This window comes from Quercus suber, unplaced genomic scaffold (assembly GCF_002906115.3).
Source record: "Quercus suber isolate HL8 unplaced genomic scaffold, Cork oak 2.0 scaffold_1043, whole genome shotgun sequence".
Classification (NCBI taxonomy): Eukaryota; Viridiplantae; Streptophyta; class Magnoliopsida; order Fagales; family Fagaceae; genus Quercus; species Quercus suber.
In genome coordinates this window covers 117685-130738 of record NW_027070453.1, presented here as the reverse complement: position 1 = coordinate 130738, position 13054 = coordinate 117685, and the positions used below count along the sequence as shown (strand labels likewise).

At 34.7% G+C, this 13054-nt stretch overlaps 1 protein-coding gene across 1 annotated transcript; it reads right to left on the bottom strand.

The window, feature by feature from the left end:
* Positions 1-8476: 8476 nt before the first annotated feature.
* On the bottom strand, positions 8477-11289 carry LOC112035464 (cell division cycle protein 48 homolog). The gene has a single exon (XM_065769071.1). The coding sequence runs from the start codon at positions 11200-11202 to the stop codon at positions 8596-8598; it is 2607 nt and encodes an 868-aa protein (XP_065625143.1). The 5' UTR covers positions 11203-11289; the 3' UTR covers positions 8477-8595.
* Between the last annotated feature and the right edge of the window lie 1765 nt (positions 11290-13054).

Below are 13054 nucleotides of genomic sequence, written 5' to 3'. Positions count from 1 at the left end.
GTAGTAGCATTGTTAAAGCAAAAGCTTTTGACTTTTTTTTTTTTTTCTTATAATCAAAAGCTTTTGACTTACCATATTCTAAATGATGCATGGGACATGGCTATAATGTATTTGATGATTCTTGTTTTCACAAATTGCCCATTTTGGTTTGTGAAAAGTTGACCCCAATATTTCTATTTCTCATTTTAGTAGTATACAACTATACATACTAAAGGAAAATATAGTATGGTTCCTCCCTTGTGGGTTTTTTTTTTGATACAATCCTTTGTGAGTTTGATTATGCCAATTGAAGAAAGTAGCGTATTTTTCTTTTTTATTTTAGTGTGTGTGTGTGAGACAGAGAGAGAGAGAGAGAGAGGCAGTAGTAACCTGACCTAAATAGATACTGTGGAAAGGTTCCTTAATTTTTCCCCCACGAGAGCTCATCAAGTTGGACCATTAATTATAACTTTTGTTTTTGTTGACTTTTGGATTATTTCAAAGGCATATATATGGACATGGTAGACAGGCTGACAAGATAGTTAAGTACATGTCCCTTCATTACTTCTTCTATTTTCTCCTTTATTATATTGGATTTTTTTTATAAGAAAAAATGGCAATGAATGTGTGTGTGTGTGTGTGTTTTTTTTTTTTTTTTTGGGTAAGATTTGGGAAATTATTGAAATCATTATCCTTATTATATTGTCAAATAAATAATTATTAAAAAATCATTACAATTAAAAATTAGAATTTGGTTACTATATTTTTGGATACTGAATAATTATTTTAAAATAATTAAAAATAATACTTTTCTCATGTAATAATAAATTTTATTAATCAAATTTATTGTAAGACCATAAATTATATGGAAGAGAAAAAAAATCTGGGTGAGAGGTTTTCCTTCTCTCTCTTTTTTTATTTTTTTATTTTTTTGGCTTTAAAAATTTTAACCGTTCTAGTGGCTTTTCCCCCAAACAATTTGCTATTCACACATGAAAAATAAATCTAATTTCTTCATATTAAAAATCTACTCTGACCGGATCGTAGCCTATGACTGTCTTTCAAATGTGGTGCGGCCAATCTAAGATAAAAAAAGTGCTAAACGAAACCATTAAAAATTAGAAAAAATTATAATACTTACATATTTACATTGTATCTTATTCCCACCATCACAATTTTTATTTAAATATAATTTTAGCCCTAAAGTAAAAAATTTAAACCTTTCAATAAAACAAGTAAAAAATTTAAATGGCTCCTTTTATATATAAATAATATATAATTTATTTTTCATCAATTTAGTTATTGTTTTAAATTATTTTTTTAATATGACTAATTTCACTTAAGTGATGTTACGGATTTTGCAAATTGTAAAGGTCTTAAAAATTGACGTATCACAAATTATAAAAAATTAATTCAAACATTTATTTATAATATTGTTTAAGTGGACACCAATTATATTCTTGTCACATTAAAAAGAAATTCATTCAAACATTCAATGGCACCAATCATATTCTTGTCGTCTTTCTCAAAAAAAAAAAAAAATCATATTCTTGTCAAATCAAAAAGAAATTTATTCAAACATCCATTTATTTTATTGTTTAAGTGGCACCAATCACATTCTTGTCATATCAATTCTTAAGTTTTTTTTAGAAAATTTGTAGCAATTTCAACATTTTTCATTTTCTTAATGGTAATTTAGTTGGACTACTATTGTTCTATTAATTTTTTTAGAAAAATGCTAAAACTACTACAAATTTTAATAGAAAAACAAAATTTTTTAAAATTGATGTGAAAAAGACTGTAATTGATGGTTGTTGATGCCCACTTTGGCAAGAAAGCCCAATAAAAGGAAGAAATCCAACAATATGAGAGGGAATAAAGAAGACGAATTAACAAGTTGAGAAAAAAAAACCATTAAGCCTGAATGACAGGAATAATGGTCCATAGGCCTGTAAAATAGTAAAAAGGCCTCAAAGAAAGCAAGCGGGCTTAAAGGAGCTCGAAGAAAGAAATAGTAAACCCATGAGCATTATAAGAAATGGAAAGTAAGCAAAAATGGGCCGAAAAAGCCCAAAGGAAGAAACTAAGCAAATGGGGTTGGTGGGTATTCCTATAAACCCCGAAAGTAAAGAATATGATAATTTGGGCCGGGGAAGCCTGAAAGACTTAACAAAAGCCTATGGGAATGAAGGATTAGAATGGGCCGAAGATGCCCGAGGAAATGAAATGGGCCGAGGATGCCCGAGGAAATGAAACGGGCCGAGGATGCCTAAAAGAATAAAATGGGCCAAAGAGGCCCCAAAGCAATGAAATGGGCCAAGGAAGCCCAAAACAGTGTGAGTACAAGCCCAATGATAGTATTGGGCTATTGGGACTGTGCAAAAGGAAAGTGTACAGTAGGCCCAAAAGAGGCCCAGCAAGCACAAGTCAAATAATAATATGGCAAAAACAACGAGGTGGCATGATAGAAGTGTCAACCAACCCATAAAAAGGGTAAGAGTTGGATTGAAGAAGGAAAGGCCCATACCCAAGCAAGACCCAGCCCAAAGAGGAAGCAAGATATAAAGAATGAAAGCCCAGTGACTCATCCATGCCACAAGAGGTTAAGAATAAGTAGCAAAACGTGCAGCAAAGACCAGACAAGCCCGTAGGTCATGGCAAACGCATGAACAGCAAGCAAGCCATGGACACACATGGAAGTAAAGCACGCACAAGACTCAGGCACCACCTATTTGTACCCAACCAATACAGGAGTAATGGGTCATGAGTTAAAGGTAAGAGAATGTATGATCTGGTGGTGAAGAGAAGGGAAAAGCCTATTCTAGGGTTTCTGCTCAAACTCTTTTGGGGGAAATGTCCTGCTAGGATGACATACTACCCAAAAGAAGGAAAGATGAGCTGGAATCACTAGGTGCATGCCATAGGGGATAGTAAGAGAGAATGTCCACCCTTATCTGGATAGGAATGACATAGAGAGTAAGAAAACAAAACAAAACTCTTTTGTTTGGGAACAGAGTGTGGCATGGCCAGCACAAGAAAATAGTGATGGCTGGGCAACCAACAAACCAATGAGTGGTCTGGGCAGGACACCTATATTAGGACAAAAGTAGTTAAGGGGTAAAACAGTAAAAACCCGTTACAGCAGGTAATATAAAAAGGTTCTTAGCTGTGCATAGTAGAGGGAACGAAAGAGACCAAAGAACAGGAGAGATAAAACAAGGGAAAAAGAAGTAAGAAAATGAGTGAAAGATGAGAGGGAAAACAAGAAACTTAGAAAACAAAAAAAGGAATCAAAAAGGAAAAACAGAGAGTGAGCAAGAGTGTGATAGTGGGCATGTACCAATAGGCTATTCCCATCTCTCCCTCTGAAAGCCTGCTCTCTAGTGAGGATTAAGGAATTTGAGGATAAGCCATCTAGGCCCATTCTCTCAAAGTGGGCAATTTTTGTGGCAAGATTTTCCTATGAGATTGCCCGCATTGAAGAGTAGTTTCTTTCCTAACCTTGACTCCGTTGAGAAATCAAGCATGGCAGACTAATCATTCTTCCTTTTATTTTATTGATCAAGCATTAATATTATTTCTTTTTCTTTTTATCATTGTTATTAACTCATTTCTGCCGCGTTTATATCACTGCATTATTTTCTCCTTCACTAAGATCATGATTTAGCTTTTTCGTTTTTTGGTGGACAATAAGAATATTCTTCTTATTTTTGTTATATTACACCTGCCTGTCATAACTTTTTTTGTAATAGCATCCTCTATCATGGGCACATGTCCAAGGTCCAGTAAAGGGGTTCTAGCTAGTGCACAAGCCAACTTGAGGTGTGTTGTAATCAAGCCAGTCCCAACTCTCCTACCTTAGAACCGTTACGCCGTAACGTGGCAGGAGACAACCCAGCCTAGAGTTGCCAAAAAGGCCCACAACAATGGCACATTAACAAATATAAATTAATAAGTAAGTATTTGAATTACATATTGTGATTAATGACACTACAATTTATAAGACCTATATAATAAAATTGTAATATTTTTAACATCACATAATTTTTTTAGCCTTCTCAAAAGTGGAGAGAAAAAAAATTATATATATATATATATATATGTATATATAACTCACAATTTTTTATTAAAACAAAATCACTTATTCACCTTATTGGACATTTCTCAATTAGGAGAGTCTAGGACATGGCCTAAGTGAAATAGGCCCAACCCTTGGGGAAGAGAAGTGATGAAAATGGGCCCACTTTGTGACCAACAAACAACCTGACTAAATAAAATTTTAACTATTTTTTTTTTTTTTTTTTGCTAAACTTAACTAAATTTTTTGTTAGAAAGTCATTTTTCTATCTATTCTACCTATTAACATTTTGGATATGTTCCTAACAAATCTTTTTTTTTTCCTTCTTTATTCTACTTAAATATTATTTTTATATCTCAATCATCCTACAACCACACAAAAATAAATAAAAACACAAAAATAAATAAATTAAAATGTTATGAAATCCGACACTATATACACACGGTGCATTAACTTACACTGTAAAAGTGGATTCCGGTTAGCTCAACTGTAAAGCCTCTGATGATTAAATAAGAGATCTAGGATGCAATTTCTACTTACACAAAAAAAATCGATTGGTATTTTGGTTTAATGATAAAGAGCACGATTATAAAAAACAGAAATCATATTTGAAACTTAATCAAAATAAACTTGCACTGCAAAAATGTTTCACCCACCAAGTATAACATTTTTTTTTTGTTGAACAAGTATAACATTGATTGCTCACTTATTGTGTTATCCTCTAATTCTATCTCCTATTTTGGATAATTTAATACATTTTCCACAAATCATTTTAAATTTTAATTTTATTTCCTTATTATTTTTTATTTGTTAATCAATTTATATTTTTAATTACTTCCCAAATACCCTCTCCATAATTTCTATTGATGGTTTCATTACTTCATTCACTCTTCTGGGTTCTTTTAGGTGAAAAAAAAAAATTTCAAAATGATGAATTGTCAATGAATTAGAATAAAAATGTACCTCATAATTACTATTTATTTTTTCAAATATAATTTAAAAAGAAATATGAAAGGGTTAAAAATATATAATGGGATGCAACCAAATAAATATAAGGTTAAAAGGGAAATTCATTTGAGACAGAACCATACTAGGATATGTGCATTAAGACCAGACCAAGACATTGTGCATCAAGGCCGAAACAATTACAACTGCACTACAGCAGGCCGGCCCTCCTCGTCCCATTGAATTGTCCCATCAATAAGCTGTTTCTTTAGCTAAAAGATGCCTCGTAGGATAATAATGCCCTCTACCATGCCATACTTATTGCTTAGGGTATAAATACCCCTTCCCCTCCCAGCTGGGAGAGATGAGAAATAACTTATAGAGAGGGTTTGGATACCACTTCTTCTCACTCATTGTAGAGTTACGTTTTGTGTTTTTTTTTTTTTTTCAGCCGGACTTATTGACTATTTGGAGACAAAAATCACTGTGCATGAACAGTGTGTGCACTGTTTATGCACTGTTCATATACTGTTTACAATTAAAAAATATTAAAAATAGGTCCCACGATACTATTCATACATTTAAAAATTATTTTGCTACAGTGTTTTCAGCAACAAGCAGTTTTCAGCCACTTTCAGCAACAATCAGTTGTATCCAACCGGACCATAGTCTCATTTCAACTCTTCTTTCCAAAATTAACAACTAACTTTAGCTTTAGAGTGCTACTGTCGCATAGTGTGGCATTGTCCCCCTTTTGTGCAAGACCCTAATATAGTGCAACATAAGCTGACATCATGAAGGCACAATTTCTTCACTTTGTATTATTCTAGTTGATAACTGTTTAGAAAAGAGAATAACTAAGCAATAATGAATTGGATTGTAACATAAGAATTTCATAGAGATAATGCAACAAAAGAATTCTTGGAAGGTAGGACTTACAGATCAATTAAATTACTCAGGACACAAACTGTAGAAGAAATGGACCCCTCAAGACCACTAGCTTGGATATCTTTGTTGAAAATACAACTCTAATGGGTTAGATTCACTTGAAAATTTTACAAGAATATATTTAAATAATATTATTGGGAAGAAAATGCATACAAATTTTGAAATTGTTTCCAATTCTGAAAAAGTTGGGGTATTCTACTAGTGAAGTTGTTATATCTAATCCTACTGCATATGACCCAAATTGAAAACCTGAAGTTTTTCAAGTATAAACCTACAATCACTATTAGTACATAAATGGAAAAGGTCACAACCACTTACACTTCAGTTAATTTGGTTGAGAGCAACTAGCAACTCGCTAGTGAGATTTTGCACTAAGAATGCTGTAATCACCAAATGAAAAGTTCAAACCAGTTCAGCTTGGTGCTGATGGAATAAGTCAATCATTGAAAATTTTAAAAAATAAATCATCAAATGTGATTTGCAAATGAATAAAATAAAAGAAAGAAACACTGACACAGTTTGACAGATTCTCCAAGTTCAAGGGGGACAGTACCAGAAAACATCTCTAGGCTCCTGAAATTTTGTTCTTCTTTAATGTTAAAAGCATGGCTAAACCAAATCAAATTACAATAAAATTTTACTCTAAAAAAAAGTGTTAGTAAGAAAGAAAAGAGCATATATGAAAGAGCAGTAATGGTCAATAGCCTTGTAGCTCAATTAGTTGGCACCTTCTAATATTTTTAACTTGAGACATCCAAGGTTTCCCCCCACCCCCAACTATTGAATTATCAAAAAAAAGAAAAAGAAAAAAAAAGAAGAAGTGGTTATGTTTACTTGTGATTTGGCCTGAAATTTTTTCACATTAATGGAGCTGCAGTGAATTAGTTTAATTAATAAGAATGAGCATTTGCTGGCTAACCTTGGACACTAATCAAGAAGTAACTGATAGATATTCCAACTTTATAGAAGCCATTTCAGGTGGTATTGCACCAAAAAGGTAGTTTCGCATGAGATCACTTCAAGCAAAAGGTTAGTGTTGTATTAGATCTGAAGCTCAAATCAGTTTTAAGGTGCTAGTAAGTAAAAGGAATAACGGATTACTCTTCTTACACTGTCTTTAAGTAGGGTAGCTTCACTAGGGATGGTGGAAGCACACCATCAAGATCCTGCCCTTTAAAAAAGATGTTTCAAAAGGATAATTGAATGTAAATGATTAAATGTAATCTGATTATTTGGAATCCCATACAAATCATCTTCACCTATATGGAATCCATGTATGACAAACATGGGCAGCCTATGAGTGAACAAGACAATTTTGCACCCAACTCACTTGCATTGTAAAAAAATAATGAAGTTTTATGAGGGCAGCATAATTACATTTGATCCCCAAGAATAAGATGACAAAGGGCTTTACCTGGAAGACTATCTAGAACACTAATAAATCCCAATAGAAACTTTGCTACAGCATAGTTCACACAATGTTCTCTTGCCAATCAACTTCAAAGTACCATTTGAAGACATGCCAACTGATTATTAGCACTCTTTTTAGACATCTCTTGGTGCCTAAGCTTGTCTTTTCTGATACTTAATTTTCAGTTCCATACATAAATCAACTTCTTAAAATCATATGGACTATCACTTTTAATTAATATACAAGATCATTCTTTGAAGACTAGATAGGAGCCTAGGAGGGCATCAGTCTGGTGCAACCGTGCAAAGGTTATCATATTTCATGTTCCTGTGCACTCATCTCAGAAAGCACAACTTAGGAGCAGAAAAGAAGGAAAAATGAGAAGTATCACTCAAGTATCTTAATCTCTTTTGCATAAAAAGACTGGTAAAAACTAAAAACAAATAAATATACTGCAGAAACTGGTATGAAATAAGCCCAATATTTTCATTTGCAAGCAACATATGGGGACAATCTACTGTATGAATAAAAAAAAGGGTAGAGAAAACAGTGAGCTGGGCAGTGACATGTAGATCTTGCCACATTGCACAGGACACAGATCCTACTCCAATAGGTAGATTGGTTAGATACCCCTTTTGATTGTTGCCATATGTTATGAAGTTGGTTATTTGAAATCAGTGGAAAGCCACCCCGATCAAATTGACTGTAGCTCACTATATTGTAGGGCATAAAAAGGTGCATTTCATTCCTAAAACCAAACAAACCATTTTATAAGAGCTTATATATTAGCCAATCCTAAGGACATTTCTTTTAACCAATCTCGTAATGTGGTTAAGGAAAACATAAAACAAAAAGTCATGAAACACAGAATTTGCTTATGGAAAACATTTCTAAAGTGTTTGTCATACCATGGCAATTTAAAAAAATATTAATAAGGAATTAAATTTGAATTAATAGTAAATAATTGCAATTGACAAGACCAACAGAAAGGAAGCTTTTCTAAAGGTAAAATATTGAATTATATTGAATCAATTGTTGCAGAAACAACTACAATCATTATTGAGTTACAGCAAATACATTAAAGCTAAAGTTCATTGCAGAAAGTAAGAAGGGAGAGAACTAAATTTAAAATCCTATAAGACTTATTCTAGCTACAAAGAATTGTATGATTCTGATTCTCTGGATATCTAAGTCCTTATCCTAAATAGGAAGAAAATAAATCATTATCAGGCAACTAATCAAAAAGCTCATCATCATCAACCCCATGAGCTGAAGATGCACACAGATATACTCCCCCATTTTGTGACACATTGGCAAAGCAAACTCTATCAGAGGGTCCAGGAGGTGGTGTGGAGGACAACAAACTTTTCAACTGATGAAGCTGGATACGCAAATCAGCCATATTGCCCATCAGTGTATCCAAGAGCTGACCATGTGCAGCCTGAGCGGTCAGTAAAGACTGCAACATGTCTCCTTGAGTTGCTTGAGTGTCTATCACTTGCTCTGGAATGGCATGAACAGATGTGGAGGAACTCGAAGTAGCAGGAGGTGCATCATCAACAACAGGATCTCCATAGGAAGCAGACCCAAAGCCCCTCGATTGCTGCAATGTTTGAGCAAAAGCTTGATACTTGCGGATGTCAGCATCACTCACACTCCTTCTGGCAAACTTCAATGACTCCTCAAAGTGAGCTTCCTTGATCTCAGCCATTTCATCTGTGGAATCCTTTGCCACAGTGCCGCTTTCCCTCTCAATATCCTTTTGAATGTCCTCTCTAATGGCATATTTGCAAGCCCGCTGGCATATTTCTGTGATATCTGCCCCACTAAAGCCTTCTGTAAGCTTGGCAAGTGCTGTAAGGTCAACATCTTTTGACACAGGTGATTTCCTTAGACAAGATTTGAAAATCTGAAGTCGTGAAGCCTCATCTGGCAGAGGGATATAGATCAATTGATCAAGACGACCAGGTCTTAGAAGTGCTGGATCAATTATATCAGGCCTATTAGTAGCTCCAATGACAAAAATAGTTTTCTTGGATGATAACCCATCCATTTCGGTTAAAAGCTGGTTCAAAACTCTATCAGCAGCACCACCAGCGTCTCCAACTCCACTTCCTCTCTGAATAGCAATGGAGTCAAGTTCATCAAAAAACAAGACACAAGGTGCTGACTGGCGAGCCTTGTCGAAAACATCCCTAACATTGGCCTCACTCTCTCCGAACCACATTGTGAGTAACTCAGGACCCTTGATGCTAATGAAATTAGCCTGACATTCATTGGCAATAGCCTTGGCCAAAAGGGTTTTTCCACAACCAGGAGGACCATAGAAGAGAACTCCTCTAGATGGTGACATTCCAAACTTCTCAAACTTTTCGGGATGCTCCACTGGATATTGAACTGTCTCTTGAAGCTCTGTCTTGACACTCTCAAGTCCACCAACGTCTTCCCAGCTAACATTAGGCACTTCCACAAACGTTTCACGCAAAGCAGAGGCAGTGCTAGTTGCAAGAGCAGCACTAAAGTGATCATTGGTGACAGTCATGGAATTGAGAACCTCAGCATCGATGGTTTCATCTTCCATGTCAATCACATCCATTTTTTCTCTAATACATTGTAGTGCAGCTTCAGTAGAAAGAGCCGCAAGATCCGCACCCACATGTCCATGAGTTTCCTTGGCCACTCTTTCCAAGTTCACATCTTCAGAGAGCTTCATCTTCCTGGTATGGATATGAAGAACCTCAAGACGACCAACTTCATCCGGAACACCAATATCAATCTCTTTATCGAACCTCCCAAACCTTCTTAATGCAGGGTCAATACTATTAGGCCTATTGGTGGCCCCAATAACAATAACATGTGCCCGGGAATTCACACCATCCATCAATGTCAAAAGCTGTGAAACAATCCTCGTCTCTACCTCTCCACCAGTCTTGTCACGCTTGGGAGCAATAGAGTCAATCTCATCAATAAATATAATCGAAGGAGCATTCTCCTCTGCTTCAGCGAAAGCTTTCCTCAAATTACTCTCGCTCTCACCAGCCAACTTGCTCATAATCTCCGGCCCATTAATACAGAAAAAGAAAGCCCCAGTTTCATTAGCAATCGCCTTTGCTATGAGTGTCTTGCCAGTACCAGGAGGCCCATATAGTAAAATTCCCTTGGGAGGCTTCACTCCAATAGTTTCAAAAAGCTGTGGATGCCTTAAAGGCAATTCCACCAATTCACGAATCTGACCAAGTTGCTTCCTAACACCACCAATATCATCATAACCAATCTCATCCAATCTTTCCTCATCTTCTCTCCTCAAAGCCTCTCCTTCACAGTAAACTTCAGTCTCAGGTGCAACAATGCAATACTCAGCAGGATCAGTCTCCATAACCTTAAACTCTACACTCCTCATCCCACCCCTCACAACAAAAAGATCACCTTTCCTCACTGGCCTAAACGAATCCATAAAATAAGGCTTCAAGTAGGCATCAAAGATACTCCCAGTAAGGCCTTCAATGGTGTCATCAATAGGCAGAACGTGAACTCTATGGCCGTAATTTATACCATGACAGTGATGAATCGAAACTACATCGCCAAGCCTGACTCTAAGGTTAGACCGCACCACCTTGTTCATGAAAACCTTGGAACTGTCACAAGCAGCGTCATCAATAACAACGCAAACCGTGTCCCGTCTCTTCTTCCCCTTGATCAAGACAGTATCACCATGAAAGAAGTTGAGGGTGTGCATGGTATCAGGGTGCAGTAAGATCACAGAGTTGTCGTCGTGGTTAATGGGTTCCTCCACGACCAACCTATTGGGAGCCTCCTTCTTCTTATCGTTGAGGGAATCCATGAATGTTGCTCTGCCTTGCTCTGGACTAAATAGAAACAAAAGGAAACAACAGAACAGAACAAAAGCAAAGCAATAGAATATAAAGTGTGGGGGAGTATGTGGGGTATTTATAAGAAAAGTTTTGGGGTTTAACCTTAATCTTTGTTGAAAACCGAATTCTGTGAGGACTAGGAAACGTGGGAGTCACGGTTGGTAGTGGTATTCATATCAAGTTTCGGACTTTTAACATTGTTCACCGAGTTCTGTAGGAATTCGGAGTTGTATTCCCAAGTAAAAGAAGAGTGTCTCGACCCTGGGCCGTTGTACACTTGTACCAAGAAAAGCCCCCCCAATTTTTTTTCACTTTTTTAAAATTCAAATAGTCCATAGTTTAGTGGCAAATTGAATCATAAACTCAAGAGGAAAAAAAAAGTTAGACGAGAAAATAATTAATTTTTTGTGCTAAGGCATGGTCTTTTTTTGTTGTGGGGGCTAAAATGTAAAACTAACCCTTTAAATTTTTTTAAAATTTATTTTAGTTTTCTAATTTTGTTTTCATTCATTTTAATCTTTTAAATTTTAGATTTATTCAATTAAGTTATTTTTGTCAACTTTTGTTAAAATTTTTTGAAAAAAAAATCTGAAAAATACTTTTCAATCGTTTATTGAATTTTTCTAAATAAAAAAATTTGAAGAAAACTTTAAAAAACTGAAAAATTAATCATAACATATAACAAAAGTTGATGGAAAAGTCTTAATTGAATAAACTTGAGAGTTATAAGACTGAAATAAACAAAAGCAAAGTTAGAGAACTAAAATGAATTTTGATGAAACATAGAGGGTGATGAGTTTTGCATTTTAACATTTTTTTTCACACAAAAAATGTGCATGGGTGATATGCTAAACACTTATTATTAATGATATATATATATATATATATCTCTATATATATTACAATGATTTAAAAAAAAATTATCATTGGCAATATTAACATAAAAAAAAAATCATATATAAATGTACATGTAATGTAGGTTGAAGTGTAGCCAGATTTTGATTTATTTGACTGTGAAGTGAATCTTATAAAAATAGGACCTTATTTACATTATTATTTCATGCTGCTAAACCTCCAAATAATGTCCATGACATGCCTTCGAGCCACTGACGAAACTACATATATAAACACATAAAATATGTTTATAACGTTTAAAAAAAGAAGAAGATGTTTATAGCATGATTTAACATATGCTATTTCCTTATATTTAACAAATTATTTACATCCAGTATATCTATAAAATCAATAAAAAATTAAATAATGCTTAACTCCTAATCATCAAATCCACGTTTATGGTTTCTTCTAAAAGAAAAAAAAAATGTCCATATTATCTCTAATTTAAATATATATATATATAAAATATATTTCTAGGATGTTTCTTAAATATTCTTTGGTTCAATGAGCTATTATGGTACAGAGAAATGCTATGCTTAAAAACAAATTTGCAAAAAAATTTAAGTGGTAGGTTATTACTAGTTGTTATTAGTGAGAGCAAAAAAATAATTTCAGTAGTAGATTTAAATTAGAACCTGATAGTGGATAAAATCAGTTTGGTTGAATACTTCGGCTCCGATGGGCTACAACGTTCGCAAAGGCCTGAAAAAGAAGAAAAGAATCAAAGGAATGACCGGGGTGGACCGGTCCAATATCCTCCGATGGTGAAGTTAGTGCCTTCCCTCCTGGAAATCTAACTGTAATGTAAGGATCTCAGAATATCATACCTTTACATAATCCGGACCGGTCCTTATATAGGGTACTTTAGGGCGGTTATTTGGTTCAACAACTTCCCCCAGATTTGTGGAATCCGGATGTTGGAAATCT

Excerpts from the sequence above, each read along its gene's own strand:
- LOC112035464 (XM_065769071.1), bottom strand. The coding sequence starts at position 11,202 with ATGGATTCCCTCAACGATAAGAAGAAGGAGGCTCCCAATAGGTTGGTC.